At 39.1% G+C, this 21,634-nt stretch overlaps 1 protein-coding gene across 1 annotated transcript in view; it reads left to right on the plus strand.

Annotated features, from left to right (window-relative positions):
• Positions 1–21,634, plus strand: part of DOCK3 (dedicator of cytokinesis 3) — a 450,742-nt gene that overhangs the window by 69,240 nt on the left and 359,868 nt on the right. The window contains exon 4 of the mRNA XM_004368733.1: positions 15,131–15,186. Within this exon, the coding sequence (XP_004368790.1) occupies positions 15,131–15,186 (56 nt within the window). The remainder of the gene's footprint in view (positions 1–15,130; positions 15,187–21,634) is intronic.

Consider the following 21,634-nt stretch of genomic DNA (forward strand, 5'->3'; position numbering starts at 1 on the left):
CCTACTGGAACCATCCTGTCCAGTTTTTGTAAATGTTTTGTTGTCTGCTGTCTTCAGGGCATTCAATAGTTATTTTTCTCATTTATTGATTGTAGATTTGTTTGTTTCACCCCTTTTTTTAAAAAAAAATTTTTCTATGAGGAGGCAGACTGTGTGTTCTTTGTTGTTTGCTCGTCTGTGGGCACAATACTTTTCACCTGCTTCTTCAGCTGGCAGGGTCAGTCACTCAAATGTGGTTTGGCAGGGCAGGTCTAGCTGAAGAGGAGTTACTGGGACGGGTTGTTTGTGGCACTTACTAGAGCCACCAGAGCGGGTTGGTAATCAGTGCAGGGTAGGTTCCAGTAGGCCGTGCCTGTGCTGCTTGGTGATGTGATGTCAAGCGCACCATGCAGGTAGGCAGTATGCAGCAGGGAGATTGTTATGTGGCTAAGATGGATATGGGAGAGAGGAGAGAGGAACAGGAGCCAAAAACATGCAAACAAACAAAAAAGAATGCTAGGGGAGCTTGCCGTTGGAGTGGAGAGATGAGAGACTATGAAATGGAGAAAAACAGAAAGGCGAGGAGGAAGAAAAGAAAAGAATGAACAAATAAGAATCAGAAAGTTTAAAGAACTGCGAAGTTCCCAGGGATCCCACCGGTGCAGTTATGAGGTCTGGGGAAGTCGCTCTCAAGTGTTGCAGTACAGCCTGACTAGAAGGCGTAGAGGTATACAACGCCAGGTATTCAGGGAACAGAAAGAGAAGGAAGATATAGAGAGACGAGAAACTGAGCAATGAAGAAAGACAAAAAGGGAAAAGGAGGAAAAAGAAAACAAAACAAATTAAAAGAAAAGAAAACAAGAAAGGCCCGCAAAGAAACAGGAAAAAAAAAAACCAACGTAAAAAGAAATGTCCTCAGGGATCCCTCTGCACGTCTGTGGAAGCCAAAGGGGAGTCTCCCTGGCACGCAGCTCAGCCTGGTCAGAAAGGGCTCCCAACTCAAGAAAAGGAAAAGAAAACAAACAAACAATTCAAAACAAACAAACGAACAAAAGCCCCAGGATCCCACCAGCGTGGCAGCCCAAACCGGGAAGCAACTCCATACTCAGACAGAGCTCCGCAGCCCCTCCGGAAGAAGCAAAGATGGCGCATGGAGCCAGGTACTTGAGCGAAGGGAGGTGGAGGTGGCGAGAGGGAAGTAAGAAGTCAAAAGATGGAGTAAAAAAAAAAAAAAGCAACACTAGCAGCCAACAAATGGCACTCAGAGAGCCAGCTAGTGCGGGCTGGTGTTTCTGGACAAGAGACTGTGTCTGCAGGAAGCAGTGGGGGCCGAGTGTTGGTGAAGAAGGGTAGAGAGTGGGAAAGCTCTGCAGCCCCTCAGGAAGAAGCAAAGATGGTGCACGGAGCGAGGTATTCGAGTGAAAGGAGGGGGAGGTGGGGCGAGGCAAGGAAGAAATAAAAAGAAGTGGAAAAAAAGCAACACCAGCAGCCAACAAATGGCACTCAGAGAGCCACCCGTTCGGGTGTGTGGAATCCAAGCAGCCGCTGTTTCCCGGTCAAGAGACTATGGCCGCGGGAAGCAGAGGAGGCCGAGTCGGGGTGAAGAAGGGTGGGGGGTGGGAAAGCGTATATCGCCAAATACCGGTTGCTTTGTCTCCCACTGGAAGCTCCGTGAGGCTCCTTTCTCGTACCCCGTGTTTGCTGGTCTCTGATAGAAGTTCAAGGTGGTGGATCCGCGCTGCGTTAGCTGGTCGGGGTCATCTGCATGAATCTCTCCTGGCTCTCCATTCTCTGTCAGTTTTCTCACTCCATTTGGTGCTTGGCTGAGTTCTTTAACTCTTTGTTTGATGTTTTAGGGTTTCAGGATTGTTGTATTCTCTGTTCGGCTTGGTTTTTCAGATCTTTGCTGTGGAGGGACGGTGTGGTGCTTCTGCCTAGAGCGCCATTTTTCGCCTTAATCTTCCTCTATTTAAATATTTGTTTCATGTATGTCATGTGCTTTTTGTTCCTCAATACCTCTGTTACTGCCCTTTTTTGGAGTTTTTCAGTTGATTTTTTGTTGTGTGCCATTTTAATTTTTTTATTTTTTAGTTATTAGTCATTTCCTTCAGGGTTAGAGTCAACATCTTAAAATTATAACAATCTAGTTTGAATAATACCAACTTAGTTTCAATAGTATACAAACACTCTGCTCTTATACATCTCTGCCCACTTCTAAAGGTTATTGCTTTATAAATTGTAAGCCCACCACCATAGATTTGTAATTGTTTTATGTATTTGCTTCTTAAATCAAAGAAAAAGAAGAAGTTACACATTATGATCGTTAAGGTTATGTGTCAGCTTGGATGGCCATGATTCTCAGTGGTTTGGTAGCTATGATGTAGTTTTGGCAGCTGGCTCCTATTCATCTGACCTCTGGTTCTTGGGACTTGAGCTGGCAGCTTCCTGCCGTCTTGCCTGACGATCTTGGGATTTGTCAGTCTTTGCAGCCTGTGAGCCAGAGCTTTGCTGTCTGACCTGCCGATCTTGGGTTCACCAGCTCCTGTGGCTACATGAATCAGGAGAAGCTTCTATCCTGACCCATGGACTTGTGGCATTCCAGCCTCTACAATCGCGTGAGCCATTTCCTTGATACAAATCTCTCTCTCTCTATATATATACTTATACACTTTGCTGATTTTCTTTCTCCAAAGAACCCAGCCTAAGACACACACCAAAGCAAATGTACATTACTTGGTTTTATATTTGCCTATGAAATGACCTTTACTAGTGTTTGTTATGATTATTTTTTAAATAGTTTTGTATTACTATCTCCTGTCCTTTAATTACAGCCTGAAGGACTTACTTTAGCAGTTCTTTTACGGCAGGTTTACTGGGAATAAACTTCCTCAGCTTTTGTTTATCTGGAAATGTCTTTAATTTCTCCTTCTTTCTTTTTTTATGTTTTTTTTTTATCGTGCATTAAGTGAATGTTTATAGAGCAAATTAAATTCCCATTTGATAGCTGTACATAAACTGTTTCATGGCCTTGGCCTCATTACCCGGAGTGTCAGCACTCTCCCCATTTCTGCCCTGAGTTCCCCATTTTCTTCTGTCCTAATTTTCTACCCCTTCCTGCCTTCTTATCGTTTCTTTTGTCAGATAGTGCTCTTTTGATCTTGTGTAATTGATTATTCTAAGGGGCATGTTCTTCTCAGGTGTTACTGTTTATTTTATGGGCTTTTCTGTTTGGCTGGAAGGTGGTCTCTGGTAATGGCTTCAGTTTCAAGTCAAGAGTGTGTCTTAGGGCCATAGTCTCGGGGGTTCCTCAGTTTTTGTCAGGCCAATAAGTTTGATCTTTTTTGAGAATTTGTGTTTTTGTTTTACATTTTTCTCTTAATCTGTCCAGAACCTTCTGTGGTGATCCCAGTCAGAGCAGTTGGTAGTGGTAGCCAGGCATCATCTAGTTTTTCTAATCTTGGGGTCATGTAGCTGTGGTTCATGTGGTCCATTAATCCTTTGGAGTCATTGCTCCTTTGAGTCTTTGGTTTTCTTCACTCTTCTTTGCTCTTGTTAGGAAGAGACCAATAATTGTGTCTTAGTTGGCTGTTTGCAAGCTCTTAAGACCACAGATGCTACTCACCAAAGTAGGATACAGAACGTTGTCTTTATGAACTATATTGTACCAATTGACGTAGATGTCTGTGGTCTTTTGCCTTTGAGCCTAGGAACTTCATCCCATGAGGTGTTTGGTTATGTCTAGGAGCTTTCCTTAATTGCGCCCCGTGTGTGCGCTATTGTCTGTATTAATATATGGAGAGTGCCTACAGCCATATATGTAGAAATATCCACCAACAAACATGTATCTCCTGGTGAGTGTGCTCCCTTACACCCTCCCACACCTATTGGCGTATCTGTCTACCTGTGTATCCACTCGTAGATTATTCTTTATTAATACTGTTGTTGCAGGATTGTCTGTGCTATAGTAGTTTCCATAGTTGCCCTTTATTCCTGCCTTCCTCTCAGTGTCCTCTCTTGCCTTGGTCATGTTGTACTGACCTCTCGCATATTGTGTTTTGCCTTTCCCATCAGATAATTTTTTTTCTTTTTATGTGTGTAAACCTTTTGTTGTTACTTTATATTAGTAGTCGGATACAGTATTTGTTCTTTTGTGATGGACTTATTTCACTCAGCATGTTGTTATTGTTGATAGGTGTTGTTGGGTCAGTTCTGACTCATAGCAACTCTGTGTATCACTCAGCATAATGTCCTCAAAATTCATCCATGTTGTGAGATATTTTGTGGATTCGTCATTATTCTTTATCGTGCATAGTATACCATTGTATTTGTGTACCACAGTTTGTTAATCCATTCATCTGTTGATGGGTACTTAGGTTTTCACCTTTTTGCTATTGTGTATAATAATGCAATGAACATGGGTGTGCATATGTCTGTTTGTGTCATGGTTCTTATTTCTTTAGGGTGTATACCTAGGAGTAGGATTGCTGGATTATAGGGTATTTCTAGTTCTAGCTTTTTGAAGAAGTGCTATATTGTTTTCCACAGTGGTTGTACCATTTTACATTCCCACCGGCAGTGTATAAGCATTTCAGTCTCCACACTACCTCACCAACATTTGTTATTTTCTTTTTTTTTTGATTAGTACCAGTAACGTTGGGGTGAGATGGTATCTCATTGTAGTTTTGATTTGCATCTCTCTAATTGGTAATGACCACGAGCGTTTCATCATATGGTTATTAGCAGCCTGAATGTCTTCCTTGGTGAGCGTCTGTTAATATCCTTTGCCCTTTTTTAAGTTGGACTGTTGTTGTTGTTGAGGTGTTGAAGTTTTCTATAAATTTTATAGATTATACTCTTAGTGGATATGTCATAGCCAAATTTTTTTTTCTCAGTCTGTAGGTTCTTATTTTAATCTTCTGGAGAAGTCTTCTGTTGAGATTAAGTGTCTAATTTTTAGGAGGTCCCATTTATCTAGTTCATCTTCTGTGTGTGCGTTTTTAATTATGTTTGGTATTCTATTTATGCTATTATTTAGGGCCCCTAGCATTGTCACTATTTTTTCCTCTATGATCTTTTATAATTTTCGGTTTTATATTTAGGTCTTTATCCATTTAGAGTTAGTTTTTGTGTATAGTTTGAGGTATGGGTCCTTTTTTGTTTTTCTTCAGAGAGATACGCAGTTTTGCCACCACGGTTTGTTGAAGAAATTGTCTCTTCCCCATTTAATGGACTTTGGTTCGTAGTTGAATGGATTTATGTCTGGGTTCTAAATTCTGTTCCATTGGTCTGTGTGTCTGTCATTGTACCAGTACCAGGCTGTTCTGACTAACATGGCTGTATAGTAGGTTCTGAGATCAGGTAGTATGAGGCTTCCTACTTTGTTCTTCTTCTTTAATAATGCTTTACTTTTTCAGGGCCTCTTTTCCTTCCATATAAAGTTAGTGATTAGTTTTTCCATCTCATTGAAGAATGATTTTGGGATTTGGATTTGGATTGCATTATATCTGTGTATCACTTTGGGTAGTACTGACATTTTCACAATGTTAAGTCTTCCTATCCAAGAGCATGGTGTGTTTTTCCATTTATGTAGGTCTCTTTTGGTTTCTTGCTGTAGTATTTTGTCATTTTCTTTATATAAGTCTTTTACATCCCTGGTTAGATTTATTTCTATGTTTTTAAAAATCTTTTGGCGGGCTATTGTGAATGGTATTGTTTTCCTCATTATGTTTTCAAAGTTCTCTTTGTCAGTGTAGAGGAAGCCAACAGATTTTTGTATATTGATCTTGTATCCTGCCATTTGCTGAATTCTATTAATTCCAGTAGCTTTCTTGTGGAATCTTTGAGATTTTCTATGTATAGGATCATATCGTCTGTGAATAAGGATAGTTTTCCTTACCGATTTGGATGTCCTTTATTTCCTTTTCGTGCCTTGTTGCTCTTGCTACGACTTTGAATACAATGTTGAATAAGAGTGGTAATAAAGGGCATCCTTGTCTGGTTCCCGTTCTCAAGAGAAATGCTTTCAGACTCTCTCCATTGAAGATAATGTTGCCTAGTGGTTTTGTATAAATTCCATTTATTACATTGAGGAATATCCATTCTATTCCTATTTTGCTGAGAGTTTTTATCAGGAATGGGTGTTGGACTTTATCAATGCTTTTTGTGAGTTGATTGAGATGACCATATGATTTGTTTCTTTTGTTTTATTTATGTGGTAGATTACATTGGTTGACTTTCTGATATTGAACCATTCTCGTGTGCTTCATGTGAATCCCACTTAGTGGTGATGTATTATTTTTTTGATACGCTGTTGAATTCTTCTGGCTTGGATTTTGTTGAGAATTTTTGCTTCTATATTCATGAGGGATATTGGTCTATAGTTTTTTTTTTTTAGTGAGGTCTTTGCCTGGCTTTGATATCAGAGTTATGCTGGCTTCATAGAATGATTCGAGAGTGTTTCTTTCTTTTCTATGATCTGGAATAGTTTTGAGTAGAATTGATGTCATCTGTTCTCTGAATGTCTGGTAGATTTCTCCAGTGAAGCTGTCAGGCTGGGTTTTTTTTGTTTTTGGGAATTTTTTTTAATGACCCCTTCAGTTACTTCATGTGTTATGTCTCTTTTCAAATTTTCTACCTCAGTTTGTGTTAGTTTAGGTAGGTAGTGTCTTTCTAGAAATTTGTCCATTTCTTCCAGGTTTTCAAATATTTTGAGTACAATTTTTCTTAGTAGTCTCTTATTATCCTTTTTATTTCTGTTGGTTCTGTTGTAATTTCACCCATCTCATTTCTTATTTGGGTTATTTGCATCTTTTCCTTTTTTTCTTCTGTCATTTTTGCCAGTAGTTGGTCAATTTTTTTGATCTTTCAAAGAACCAGCTTTTAGTCTTGTAGATTCTTTCTGTTGTTTTTTGTTCTCTGTTGCATTTATATCTGCTCTGATTTTTATTATTTCATTTCCTCTGGAAACTGTGGCATTCTTTTGCTGCTCTCTTTCTAATTGTTTGAGTTGTAGGGTTAATGTGTTGATTTTTTACTTTTTCTTCTTTTTTGATGTGTGCATTTATTGCTATAAATTGACCTCTGAGCGCTGCTTTTGCTATGCCCCAAAGGTTTTAGTATGTTGTGTTTTCATTCTTGTTTGATTCTAGGAATTTTTATATTTCATCTTTGATTTCTTCTGTTACCCAATCGTTTTTAAGCAGGGTGTCATTCAGTTTTCATGTATTATTTTTTTCCTTGCTCTCCCTGTTATTGTTTTCTGCTTTTATAGTGCTGTGATCAGAGAAGATGCTTTATATTATTTTGACGTTTTTGAATTTGTTAAGGCTTACTTTGTGGTCTAAAATGTGTTCTATTCTGGAGAATGATCCATGAACATTGGAGGGTGTCTTAGGCTGGGTTCTCTAGAGAAGCAAAACCAGTAAAGCATAAATGTATGTATAGAGAGATTTATATCAAGGAAATGGCTCATGCGATTTTAAGGCTGGAACGTTCCAAGTCCGAGGGCCAGGGTAGAGGCCTCTCCTGATTCCTGTAGCTACAGGGGGCTGGCAAACCCAAGATCAGCAGATCAGACAGCAGGGCTCTTGCTCACAGGCTGCGAAGATTGACAGATCCCAAGATCGGCAGGCAAGATGGCAAGTGTGTTGCTAGCTCAGGTGCCAAGAACCGGAGATCAGATGAACAGGAGCCATCTGCAGGATCCAGAGTGAGCAAAAGCCCAACAGTCTTGCCAGAAAGTCCACTTATGTATTTGATGCAGGCCACACCCCCAAGGAAACTCCCTTTTAACTGATCAGCTACTCACAGCAGATCTTGTTATGGAGGTGATCACTGTATATCAAATCTCATCATGGAGGTGATCACATCATTATGCGACTGTCAAACTACAACATAACTACCAAACCACTGAGAATCATAGCCCAGCAAGTAGGCGTACAACCTTAATGATCACAGAGAGGAATCTGTACTCTGTTGCTGTTTGGTTAAGTGTTCTGTATATGTCTGTGAGGAGCCCTGGTGTTGCAGTGGTTAAGTGATATGGCTGTTAACCAGAAGGTCGGCAGTTCCAGTCCACCAGCTGCTCTTTGGAAACCCTATGGAGCAGTTCTACTCTGTCCTGTAGGGTCGCTGTGGGTCAGAATTGACTCAATGGCAGTGGGGTTTTTTTTTTTTTTTAATATGTCTGTGAGGTCAAGTTGGTTGATTGTGCTATTTAGATGTTCTTTGTCTTTGTTGAGTTTCTATTTGTTTTGTCCTTCACCAAGAATGGTGTGTTAAAGTCTCCTAGTATTATTGTGGAAGTGTCTTATTTCTCTTTTCAGTGCTGTTAGAGTTTGTTTTATGTGTTTTGGAGCTGTTCATTGGGTGCGTGTATATTTATTATGATTATATCCTCTTGGAGGAGCCCTGGTGGTGCAGTGGTTAAGAGTTAGACTGCTAACCTAAAGGTTGGCAGTTCAGATCCACCAGCTGTTCCTTGGAAACCCTATGGGGCAGTTCTCCTCTGTCCTGCAGGGTCGTTGTGAGTCAGAATCAACTTGGCAATAGGTTTGTTTTGGTCTTCTTGATGGATTCTCACTTTAATCATTGTATAATGTCTTTCTTTGTCTTTTATGGTGAGTTTTACCTTAAAGTCTATTTTATCAGAGATTAATATTTCTATTCCTTCTCTTTTTTGGTTATTGTTTACTTGGTATATCTTTTTCCATCTTTTAAGTTTTAGTTTATTTATATCTTTGTGTCTGAGGTGTATCTCTTGCAGACAGCATATTGATGGGTTGTATTATTTTTTTAATCCATTCTGTTGCTCTCCATCTCTTTACTGGTGCATTTTAGACCATTTACAGTCAGTGTGATTATAGATAGGTATGTGTTTATTGCTGCCATTTTGTTATGCTTTTTTTTTTGTAGTAGTGATGGTTTCTTCATTCCACTTAATTTTCTGTGCTGAGTTCTTTTTCATTGTGGCTTTTCTTTTTATTTCCTTTTGTTGTTGTTGGTTTTGTGTGTACTGAGTCTTTATGGTTTTTTTCTTTTATATTTGGTGAGTAGGTTTGTTAACTTTGTGGTTACCCTGACGTTTACCTTTATCTTCTAAAGTTTAAAGTAGTCATTTATTTTTTGATACCATCTTGACTTCTCCACATGAAAGTTCTAAATGTGTATCCCTTATTCCCCTTTTATGTTTTGAAGTGGTCATCAATTACAGATTGATGTCTCTGATTCCCCGTTTTCCATCTTTTAGCTTTTTTTTGAGAGTTCTTTATCTGGGTTTATATCTGGCAGTGATGTCATGTGTTTTAATCTCAGGTTGTTACCTAGGATTACTTTTCTGTCAAAGGATTCCCTGTAATATTTCTTGTAAAGTTAGTGTCATTTTTTACAAACTCCCTTTATTCACGTTTATCTAGAAATGTGCTGATTTCACCATCGTATTTGAGGGATAATTTTGCCGGATATATAATTCTTGGTTGGCAGTTGTTTTCTTTCAAGGTTTTATATATATCATCTCACTGCCTTCTTACCTGCATTGTTTCTGCTGGCAGTTACCTGGCCAGTTGACTGGAAGAGATCTATATTTGTTACCATTCCAAAGAAAGGTGAATCCAATGGAATGCGGAAATTATCGAACAATATCAGTAATATCACACACAATTAAAATTTTGCTGAAGGTAATTAAAAAACAGTTGCAGCAGTATATTGACAGAGAACTGCCAGAAATTCAAGCTGGTTTCAGAAGGGGACATGGAATGAGGGATATCATTGCTGATGTCAGATGGATCTTGGCTGAAAGCAGACAGTACCAGAAAGATGGTTTACCTGTGTTTTATTGACTGCGCAAAGGCATTCAGCTGTGTGAATCATAACAAATTATTGATAACATTGCAAAGAACGGAAATCCCAGAACATTTAATTATGCTCACATAGAGCCTGTACATAGACAAAGAGGCAGTCATTCAAACAGAGCAAGGGGGTACTGCGTGGTTTAAAATCAGGAAAGGTGTGCGTCAGGGTTTTATCCTTTCACTATACTTATTCTGTCTGTATGCTGAGCAAATAATCCGAAAAGCTAGACTATATGAAGAAGAATGTGGCATAAAGATTTAGAGGAAGACTCATTAACAACCTGCGATATGCAGATGACACAACCTTGGTTGCTGAAAGTGAAGAGGACTTGAAGCACTTACTGATGAAGAGCAAAGACTACAATCTTCAGTGTGGATTACACCTCATCATAAAGTAAACAAAAATCTTCACAGCTGGACCAATAAGCAACATCATGATAAACAAAGAAAATATGATGTCAAAGATTTCATTTTACTTGATACCACAATCAATGCTCATGGAAGCAGCAGTCACGAAATCAAGTGATGTATTTTATTGGGAAAATCTGCTGCAAAAGACCTCTTTAAAGTGTTAAAAAGAAAAAATGTCACCTTGAGGACTAAGGCGCATCTGACCCAGGCTATGGTACTTTCAGTTGCCTCACATGCATGCGAAAGCTTAATAGTGAATAAGGAAGACCGAAGAAGAACTGACGCCTTTGAATTATGGTATTGGCGAAGAATATCGAATATACCATAGATTGCCAGAAATGTGAACAAATCAATCTTGAAAGAAGTACAGCCAGAATGCTCCTTATAAACAGGGTTGGTGAGACCTTGTCTCACATACTTTGGGCATGTTATCAGGAGCAACCAGTCCCTGGAGATGGACATCATGCTTGGTAAAGTAAAGGGTCGGCAAAAAAGAGGAAGACCCTCAATGAGATGGATTGACACAGTGGCCACAACAGTGGATTCAAACATAGCAACGAATTGAGGATGATCACAGGACCAGACAGTGTTTCACTCTGTTGTACATAGAGTCTCTCTGAGTCAGAACTGACTTGAAGACACCTAACAGCAACAGTCTTATCAGTGCCCCTTTGTAGGTGATCTTTGTTTTTCATGAGCTGCTTTCAGGATTGTTACTTTGTCTGAGGTTTTGGAAAGTTTGATTATGATAGGTCTTGTTCTTTTGGATCTGTTTTGTATGGGGTTCTTTCTGCTTCTTGGATGGTTATCTTCTCATCTTTCATGGTATTAGGTAAGTTTTCTGTTAGCAAATCTTCAACAGTTCTCTCTGTGCTTTAGGTTGTCTTCTTCCCTTCTGTGATTCCGATTATGGGTAAGTTACCTCCTCTTGATCATGTCGCACATAACTCAGGCTTTCTTCATTATTTTTGTTCTTTTTTTTGATCTGTCCTCATACAGATTAGTGTGAAAGATTTTGTCTTCTGTTCCACCGATTCTGTTCCTGTCTTCCATTGTTTCGATTATACTCCTATGGATTTTCATTGAATTGTCTATTTCTGAAATTTTATTGTTAAAGTTCTAGATTCCTAGTTATTTTAGTATGGTTTCCAATTATCTATTCATTTTGTTATTTTGTTCTCATGTTGTTTTCCTGAATTCGTCTGGTGTTTAATCTTCGCTTTTCATGGTTTTGTCTGTGTTTTCCATAGTTTTGTCTATGTTTTCTTTGATTACTTTGAGGACCCTATGCATAAGTCTTTTGAACTCCTTATCAGGTAGCTCCATTACCATTTCTTTCTCGGGGAGGTTTTCTCGGTCTTTGTTTTGTTCACTTGCTGGGGTCATCTTGCCCTGCTTTTTTAGGTGGTTTGCTATTGTCTGTTGTTTCTGGGACATTAAGGGGTTATTGTATATATTTTTTGATTGTATAATTGTTTGCTGACTCATATTTTTTTGTTTTGTTTTGATGATTTCTGACTGGCATGGTTGATGTGGTGCTCTGGTTGCTAGACTAACCATACTGGAGCACTCCCTACTTGTCTCTGGGTGAGCAGGGCAGCGAGTAGTGTGGGAGCTCGGATGTCTGTTTACTGGTCTTGCTGGGCAGCTGAGGGTGAGTTGGTTGGTCTTTGGCCTCCATTTGTCTTTGGTTTGGTGTGTCAGGAGCAAGGAGTGGTACTCTCCATGTAGGTAGAGCAGCCAGTATGGTGAGTGTGGTATGTGAGTGGGGGTGTGGTTGTCACCTTGCCGGTTGGAGGGGAAGGTATGTAGAGAAGTGTGGTGGGCAGACGTGTGCACAGTTGTGCTACCTTCACCTCCTCCTGAGTGCGAGGAGGGAGGAAGGAATGACAGGCAGATGTGTGCTGAATAACGCTGCATCCACCTGCTGATAGGTAGGGAGAGGGAGGAAGGTGCAGCAGGTGTATGTGCACTTATACCACTTCTGCCTTGTGCTGGGCAGGGGGAGGGAGGAAAGGGACTTGTGGGGGATGCACGTGCAGTCGTGGCGTCTCTGCTTCTTACTGAGTGGGGTGAGGGATGGAGGTGCACCGGGTGGGTGGGCTCGCAGTCGTGCTGCCTCTGCCTCACACCAGGCAGGGAGAGAGAGGAAGGAGTGGTGATGGGATGCTCACACAATCACGAGGCTTCCGCCTTATGCTTAGTGAGGGGAGGGTAGCAAAGGAGTCATGTTAGGCAGATGCGTTAGCAGTGGCGCCTTCTCTGCCTCGCGCTGGGCAGGGTGAGGGAGGAAGGGGTGGCAGAGGGGTGCATGTGTAGTCGTGTCTCCTCTGTCTCTTATTGGGCAGGAGAAGGATGAGGGAGTGACAGGTGGGCTCTCTCGCTGCCTTGCCACTGCTTCCCCCCCACCGGACTCTTAGAGGAGGTATAGGTGGTGGTTGGGTGTGCACAGGGGGACGTACATAGTCCCTGCTTATCAGGTGTGCAGGCGGGGGTAGTGGATGGGGTTGGATGAGGTGGGGCAGGCGAGGAGAGGCTTATATTCTGGTCCCCTGGTAGATGAGGCGGTCGGCGTATGGGACCTTCTCCTGCCTCTGATCAGGGGGATGGGGTGAGGGGAGCATGTCCCTCTGGTTGGGTACGTTGGTGCCGGAGCACCTCATCATGTTTGCTGCAGCCAGCGAGCAGTAGTTTTCTCCATTCGAGTGCAAGGAGGGAGGCCACCTGGGCACTGATTGGGTGGGAGACCTCCTGCTGATACTCTGCGGGTCCACCGTCTCGCGTGCACCACTCACTTCTGAGGTCAGGGGCCACTTCTCCTGAGTACGTCTGGTTCTGGTTCCTGGCTCCTTCCCTGCCTCTGCTTGTCTCTGTGTTAGTCTGTAGAGTTTCTCTGTCTGTTTTGGTAAAGTCATGAATTTTCCTTGCTGTTTTCTTCACCCAGTTTTGCTTCTGTCTTTGTCCTAACATGGCTGCATCAGGCTGGGATGGCTGTCTGAGCTCCTCCATTCTGTGTTACTCCTCGTTCCTGCGTTCACTCGCTTTTTCCTCCCAGTCAATGTTCAGTTCAGTTCTTAGATTGTTATCTACCTTTGTTTTGGTTGTTTTTTTGGGTCTTTGGTGCAGGGGGATGTTATGGTGCATGTGACAATGCTGCCATCTTGGCTTCGCTTCTCTCCTTCATTCTTGAAGTACAGTTTTGACAGATATAGAATTTTTTAGTGTTATTTTCTTTCAGAACTTTTAAATATGTCATCCTACTGCCTTATGGCACCCATACTTTCTGAAGAGAAATCAACTGTTAATCTTACTATCATTTGTATGTGACAAGTCTCTTGCTGCTGATTTCAAAATTCCCTTCTTGTCTTTGAGTTTTGACAGTTTAACTCTGATATTTGTTGGTGTCGATCTCTTTTAGTTTATCCTGTTTTGACTTTGTTGAGATTTTTCAGTTTATATATTCATGACTTTCATCACATTTATAAGTTTTTGGCCGTTATTTCTTCTAGTATTTTTTCTGTCCCTTTCTTCCTTGCTTCTCATTCTGAGACTCCAGTAATGCTTGCTTGCTGGTGTTACACAGGTCCCTCAGGCTCTGTTAATTTTTCTTCATTCTCTTTTCTTTCTGCTCCTTAGACTGAGTTTTTTATTTTAGTTGTATTTTTAGCTCTATAAGTTCTGTTTGGTTCATTTTTCTAATTTATCTCTTTACTGATGTAATTTTGTTCAGACATTGTTTTTCTGACTTCCTTTAGTTATTTGTCCTTTCAGACTTTCAGCTTATTTGTTCCAGGTTTCTGGTGTTTTCACCTTCAAGTAGGAGATATATAAGGCAAAAAGAAAATGCCCGGAACTCCCCACCATGTCATTTCTTGTGTCTCAAGGTCCCTCGCTGGTCGGTCTTCTTTGCATAACCTTTTAGAGTTTTCTTATTTTTGTTTTAGATGTAGTGTCGAGACTTTTTAAATTGTACTTACCATGAGAAATAGGAAAAAGTATGTCGTCTCCATCTTCCCAAAAACATCTGCCAATCCAGTCTTTTTTAATGTTTTTATTATCAAAATTGTCTTTACAGATAACGAAGTTAATAGATTCAGGCAATTAAGTGTTTTATCCTGTTTTAAATCCTATTCTCCCATAATAGGGTTCCCTGTTGGTATAGATTATCTTTTATTCTGAGCCAAGTATATAAAGTACATTACTGTAATCCAGGTAATGAAGTTGAATTCATTATTGGTGGTCTTGTGGCCCAAAGAATATAAAAAATACTTAGGTCATTTGTGTTTTATTGAATGGGAAATTTCATGTATTAGGATGAGGAGTGAAACGATTGAAAAACTGAAATGATTGTTAAAAAGGAATACACTTTTTATGCCTTAGGACTTGAAATGAAATTATAGCAAATAACCAAAGTAGAAAGAGTTTGTAAAGACTCAAAGAAGAAATCTACATAGAAGCTCCCAAATTGATTCATTCTTGTGAATCCAAATGCCAGCCAGTCTGAGAATTGTTGCTCCAGCACAGAGGTGGTCACTGATAATTTGCTGGTTAGATGATGTTGGTTTGAGAGATAAATACCAAGCTCTGTACATAAAACTGTGTCCTCAGAGTGATTTGATGGAATACCTCCAATATGCATTTTTTTGCATCCTTAAGGTCAACAGTTTTCTCCTGAGAATAAACTCTGATTGCACACTACAATGCAATTTTTACCTAATATATGTTGTGGAACTCTGCGTTTTAACTAATATGCGAAGTGATTGCTACACTAAGGAAATTTACTATGTTACTAGCAGAGTATTTCCATGTAGAAATCTGCCTGCTATTTTGGTGTATATGAGATGTTAATCACAATTTCCTTTTTCTAATGGAAATTATTTTCTCTTTTACAGGGAATCTTTCCTGCAAATTACATTCACTTGAAAAAGGCAATTGTCAGTAATAGGGGGTGAGTAGTTGGCCTTTCTAAATTTATTTACAATTTTTATAGGTGGCAGAGGAAGGCTTTTTTTTATTTTTGTTGATTGTGTAAAATATGGTATTGACATTATTTTCTGTCAGAAATATACGTATTCTGTATAATTCTGAGGAAATCCATTTTTCTTAAAATAATGACAACTTTAATCTGTTTTTCTGTATACTGGAGAAGTAACCTGAGTTGGTGGGAATTTTTATTTTAGTAAATGTACCATTTTGAGCATAATCATTGATGATAGTAGAAGAGTTAGAGGTAAACGTGTCATTTTGTTTCTACATGTCAAAATAAGGGGGATTTAAAAAATTTTTTTTCGCCAGTAGATCTTGAAAAAAAGGTATACTTTAAGGCTAATAGATAGTATGCAAAAGGAATAGTCAGTATGATCACAAATTTGAAAAAATAGCATGTCTCTGCATAGAAAAGAGATAAGAGTATATCAAAATGTTAACTCTTCTCTTTGTATGTTGAGAATGTGTTTTTTTTGTTCTTCATGGTTTTTTCCTATTTTAAAAAGTAATAAATATATATTATAATAAAATTATTTTATTTAAAAAACTCATCATTTTAAATCATAAATTATAAGGTATGTATAATTTTCAACTAAGATAGCTTTTTGTATGAGAAATAATTTTTTTGACCAGAGGATGAAGAACCATCAGAGTAATCTTTTTATCTGTCAGGGTTGAGTCAAGAAAATACAAACTATATGGGTCATTTTAACAGGTGGGATTTAATATAAGAAATTGTTTACATGTTTAAAGAGTGAAAGAGGAAGTACTGATGTAACCCAGAGACAATAATTGTAGAAAGCAGCCTAAATTCTTATGGCTGGGAATGCAAAAGATATGGGTCTTTGATACCAGAATCTGGGAGCTTGGAGGATGGCTTTTGATACACTGGAGCTCAGACATCTGAGGAGGGAACATCATATGGTTGCTGCTGGTATATATGAGAAAAGGCAATGAGGCTGTTTATGAGACTGCCAATAAAAACTAGAGGATGGAACCAGTTGCCACTAGTGGAAAAATGTTCACAGGAACAGCACAGCCAATGCCTCCAGGCAGATCGCCTGTTGGTGAAACAGCTACAGCTAGCACTCCCAGCTGAGGAGTCTGGAAGTGAGTCTGTTTCACTTGCCACTTCCAGGTGGGGAGTCTGGGACTGGAACTCCACAGCTGTGCTCCTGGATGGCAAGTTTAATGGTGAGTCTGCAGCAGCTGCAGCTCCCGTGTGGGGAGTGGGGAGTCTGGGGCTGGAGCTCCACAGCCGATGCTTCCAGGAGGGAAGTCCCATGGTAAATCTGAGACAGCTGCTATTCCCAGGTGGATAGTCTGGTGCCAGAGCTCCAAAGCTGGCACTCCCAGCCACGGAGTCTTGTGGTGATTCTGCACCAGATGTTGCTTCCTGTAAGGGAGCCTGGTGCTGGACTTCACAACTGATGCTCCCAGGTGATGTGTCTGGTATTGGAACAGCAGAGCTGGCACTTCCAAGCAGAAATTCTCATGGAGAATCTACAGTAGCTGCTGCTCACAGGTGACAGTCTAGTGGTGAGTTGGTGATAGCTGTGATCTTGAACAGGGAGTCTGGTGCTGGAGTGGCACAGCTGGTGCCTCCCACTGGGGAGTCTGTTGCTAGAGAGGCATAGCTGGCATCCCCGGTCAGGAACCCTAGTGGTGAAATGGCCATACCAGGCACTCCAAGGCAGAGAGTCTGGCGCTGGAGCAGCACAGCCAGCACCCCCACTCAGGGAGCCTAGTTGTGGAACAGTGACAGCCAGCACCTCCAGTGCTGTGAGGCCAGTAGTGAAGTGGCCACAGCAGGTGCACCAAGGCAGGGAAGTCTGGTGTTGAAGTGGAGAACTTCAGCCTTTAACAATTTATAACAACAACAATAATAAAGAAGAAGAACAAATCCTAGGAAAGGAGAAGAAGGCTAATCTCCAGAGTTACCACAGTGTAACAGTCAAATGTACCCTTTTCAACAAAAAGTAACAAGCCATATGAAGAAACAGGAGAAGATGGTCCATGTATAGGACCAAAATAAAGTGATAGAAGCTATCCCTGAGGAAGGATAGATAATGGACTTACTAGACAAAGACTTTAAAGCAACAGTACTAAACATAGTCAAAGAGTTAAAGGAAAACAGACAAAGAAATAAAGGAAATTAGGAAAATGATGTAGGAACAAGACAAGATTTCAATAAAGCGATAGAAATTTTAAAAAAGAACTAAACAGAAATACTAGAACTAAAAAGTATAATAACAAATAAAACATTCACTGGAGAGGCTCAGCACAGATTTGAATTGGCAGAAGAAAAAATCAGTGAATTTGAAGATAGGGCAATTGAGATTATTGAGTCTGAGGAATAAAAAGAATGAAGAAAAGTTAACAGAATCTAAGAGACCTGTGGGACACTGTTAAGTGGATAATTATACATTTTGGGAGCTCAGAAGAAGAAGAGAGAGATAAAGGAACAGAAAGAATATTTGAAGAAATAATGACTGAAGACTTCCCAAATCTGATGAAAGATGTGAATGTACACATCCAAGAAGCTCAGTGAACTCCAACTAGGATAAACTCAGAGACATATCAAGACACATTATAATCGCTCTTGAAAAATCAAAGATAAAGAGAGTATTTTGAAAGCAGTAAGAGAGAAGCAGATTATCAAATACAAGGGTATTTAATGAGATTTACTGCCAATTTCTCTTGAGAAACCATGGAGATGGTGGTATGACATACTTAAATTGCTGAAAGAAAAGAATGGTCAATAAAGAATACTATATCCAGCAAAACTACCCTTTAAGAATGAGAGCAAAATTAAGACATTCCCAGATTAAAAAAAAAGCTGAGGGAGTATGTTACCACTAGGCCTTCCCTATAAGAAATGCTAAAGGGAGTCTTTCCGATGGGAAATAAGGGACACTAGACAGCAATTTGAAGCTATGCATAGAAAGAAAGAAAGAAGAAAAAAAAAAAACTCCATTAGAGTTAAATTTTTGGGAAGTGTAAGAGCAAGATTTAAGGTATTTTTGATTGGTAAATACAGTTGTTAAGTCTTTCTTGCTTCAAAATGACAAAGGCATAAAAATAAGCATAAATTTATGTTACAGGGTACATGAAGTATAAAAATGCAATAGGTGATGACAACAACAAACAGTAGTGGGGAACAGTATAGGTGTAGAGTTTTTATACATTACTGAAGTTAAGCTGGTATCAGTTTAAGCCAGGTTGTTATAAATAAAAGATGTTAAAAAATGCAATCCTCATGGTAACCATAAAGAAAATAAGAAATTAGACGCAAAAGAGTATATATGTAATGACCTCATTAAGTTCCCAAAGTGACCAAAATGAATCTATGTTGTTAAGAAGTTAGTGTAGGGTATACTTGGGGAATGGATAATTAAGGGGAGTGACAGAAGGAGGACTTCTGTGGTTCTGTTTCTTGATCTGGGTGTTGGTTACACAGGTTTATTCATTCTTGCAAATTCATTAAGCTATAAATTTATGATTTTTTTTATTTATGGGATACTTAAAAAGCTTACTTAAAGGATATATTATATACAAAGAAAATCTGACAAATGTCTGTATTGGGATATATTCTGGTTAAATTATTTAATTTTATAGATTAAGAAATAGTTATTTATACAGATCAAAAAGGCAGGCCTTACATAGGGAAAAATAATTTTGTTCTCACACTTCACAGCAGCATTCAATGTTAAAAAACAACAGAGTAATGTTTAATATATGGAGAGGGAAGGAAAGTGTGATCCAAGAATATTATATTCAATCAGATTGTTTATATAAAAGCCTAAGTTAGGTATTTTCAAACGGGCAAAGAAGTATACTCAAATAATATACTACCCCTCAACCCTTCCTGGAAAAATAAGTACAAAAAGTTATTTAAATATGAGTTCAACTAATCAAAAGATTAATTAAAAAAAAAAGGACTGGATTGGAGAACCCATTGTAAATTATGTGGTGGTGAGCACTGAATTCTTTTAAAAGTGGAGCTAAGACTTAGCAACTGGGTCAGCTATGGTTATGAACCCTGATAAATTAAAATTAATTTAATCAGAAGTAATATGAAGGTGATAGGAGGGAAAATGGGAACATGTTTAAGCATGAAAACTGTCTCATCTTCTGTGGAGTTATTATTTGACTGAATTAGAAATGGAGTTCAGATTGAAAGATTCAAGTGTCTTAATGATTTTTACAAATTTTTTTTAACCTTGCAGAGATCTTTTAGTAATCTGTTTCTCTTCTGGAGATAGAAGGCTTATCTCAAGTTTAAAAGTTTAATTTTTTCTGTTATATTCAAGGAAAAATTTAACAGTTTAATTTTTCAAAATATTTTATTGTGTTTTTGGTGAAGGTTTACACAGTTTAGGTTCTGTTTTAGTTAATCTAGTGCTGCTGTATAGCAGAAATACCACAAGTGGATGACTTTAACAGGAGAAATTTGTTCTCTCATAGTTTAGGAGGCTAGAAGTCTGAATTCAGGGCGTCAGCTCCAGGAGAAGGCTTTCTCTCTCTGTCAGCTCTGCAGGAAGGTCCTTGTGATCAGTCTTTCCCAGTCTAGGAGCTTCTCAGCTCAGGAACCCCACGTCCAAAGGATGCACTATTCTCCTGGCTCTTGTTTCTTGGTGGTAGGAGATCCCCATGTTTCTCTGCTCACTTCTCTCGTTTATATCTCAAAACAGATTGACTTAAGATACAACCTAATCTTGTAGATTGAGTCCTTCCTCATTAACATAACTGCCTGTAATCCTGCCTCATTAACATCATCGAGATAGGATTTACAACACATAGGAAAATCATGGCAGATGACAAAATGGTGGACAATCACACAATACTGGGAATCATGGGCTAGCCAAGTTGACACACATTTTGGGGGGACACAGTTCAATCCATAACAGGTTCCAATTCAACAGGTTCCCATTCAACAGTTTCTACGCAAGGTGTTCATTGACATTGGTTACATTCTTCACAATGTGTGAACATTTTCATTATTTCCGTTTTGGTTGCTCTGTTTCCATTAATCTAGTTTCCCTCTCCCCTTACATTCTCACCTTTGTTTAAAAGTAATTACTGACTGTTTGGTCTCATATAGGTTTTTTAAAGGAGGCACAGTATTTACGGATGATATTCATTATTTTGTGAGCCATCTGTTATTTACCTACAAGGAGACCTCAGGGGTTAGTTTTGGTTCAAGATTTGAAGAGTATCTCAGGGCAGGAGTCTTGGGGAGTCCTCCAGTCTTAACCAGTCCAGCAGATAAATAATTTACTTTTAAAATGGGATGTATTTACCTCCCTTTTTTACCCTATGCCACACCCCCATATAGGGAGGGTTTAGGAATAATGTTCATATTATTTCTGGTGGAATTTTGTGATTATTGTTGTCTTTGTATTTTTCTGTACTGTGCAAACTTTGAAAATAATGATTCTGTTTCATTTTTATAAAAACAATAAATTCATCACTCTGAATTGTAAACAAAAGTCTGTCTTTTAAAGCCACAAATTATTTTAAACAAATTTCTTAATATTTCATTATCCTTTCAAAGTACTTTATTATCTTACCTGACTTACTTGAATAATTCCTTTGAAGTACCTTATCTCAGTTTTCTCTAGTTATCAGGAGCTGTACCAAAATCCAGAATACTTAATTGCTCTATTCATGAAATAAGAGATAGAAATAAATAAAAAGATAGAGAAGACAGCTCTTCTTAGACTGATGCTTTGAGCATTGCGGATAGATGATTTGACAGGTTTTAGGTTCTACTTTGCCACAATGTTGAAATGCTGTAAATTTCCTTAGCTTTCTTCCGTTTTGTCCGTTTTAACCTTGTCTTAATTTCCTAGTAAGACGTAACAAAATAACGACAAAGTGAGTGGCTGTAAAAAACAGAAGTTTATTTTCTCACATTTTTAGAGGATAGAAATCCAAATCAAGGTGATTCCTTCTGGGGACTTTGCCTTTTTCCTAGTTTCTGATGGCTACCGGCAATCCATGGCCTTCCTGTTCTGCTTATAGATGCATCTACCTCTGTGATCACATGGCATCTGTCCCCCTGCCCCCACATGTACAACTCTCTTTTTTATAAGAAACCACTCTGAAGGGATTAGAATATTAGGACCCACCCTACTCTGGTATGACCTTGTTTAATTTACTGATAACATTTAAAAAGAAAAATTCTATTTTCCCAAACAAGGTCACACTCACCTGTGCAGGGGTTAGGACTTCAGTCTGTCTTTCTGAAGGACACAGTTTAATCCATAACAAACCTACTCATTCTAAACTCATCAGTGATCTTGTAATTTGCAAATCTAGTTTCTGCTTTTTTAGATTGTATTTTACAAAACCAACAGCCAACATCATTCTTAATGGAGAGAGGCTGAAAACATTCCCCTTGAGAA

Source organism: Trichechus manatus, unplaced genomic scaffold (genome assembly GCF_000243295.1).
Source record: "Trichechus manatus latirostris isolate Lorelei unplaced genomic scaffold, TriManLat1.0 scaffold00001, whole genome shotgun sequence".
NCBI lineage: Eukaryota > Metazoa > Chordata > Mammalia > Sirenia > Trichechidae > Trichechus > Trichechus manatus.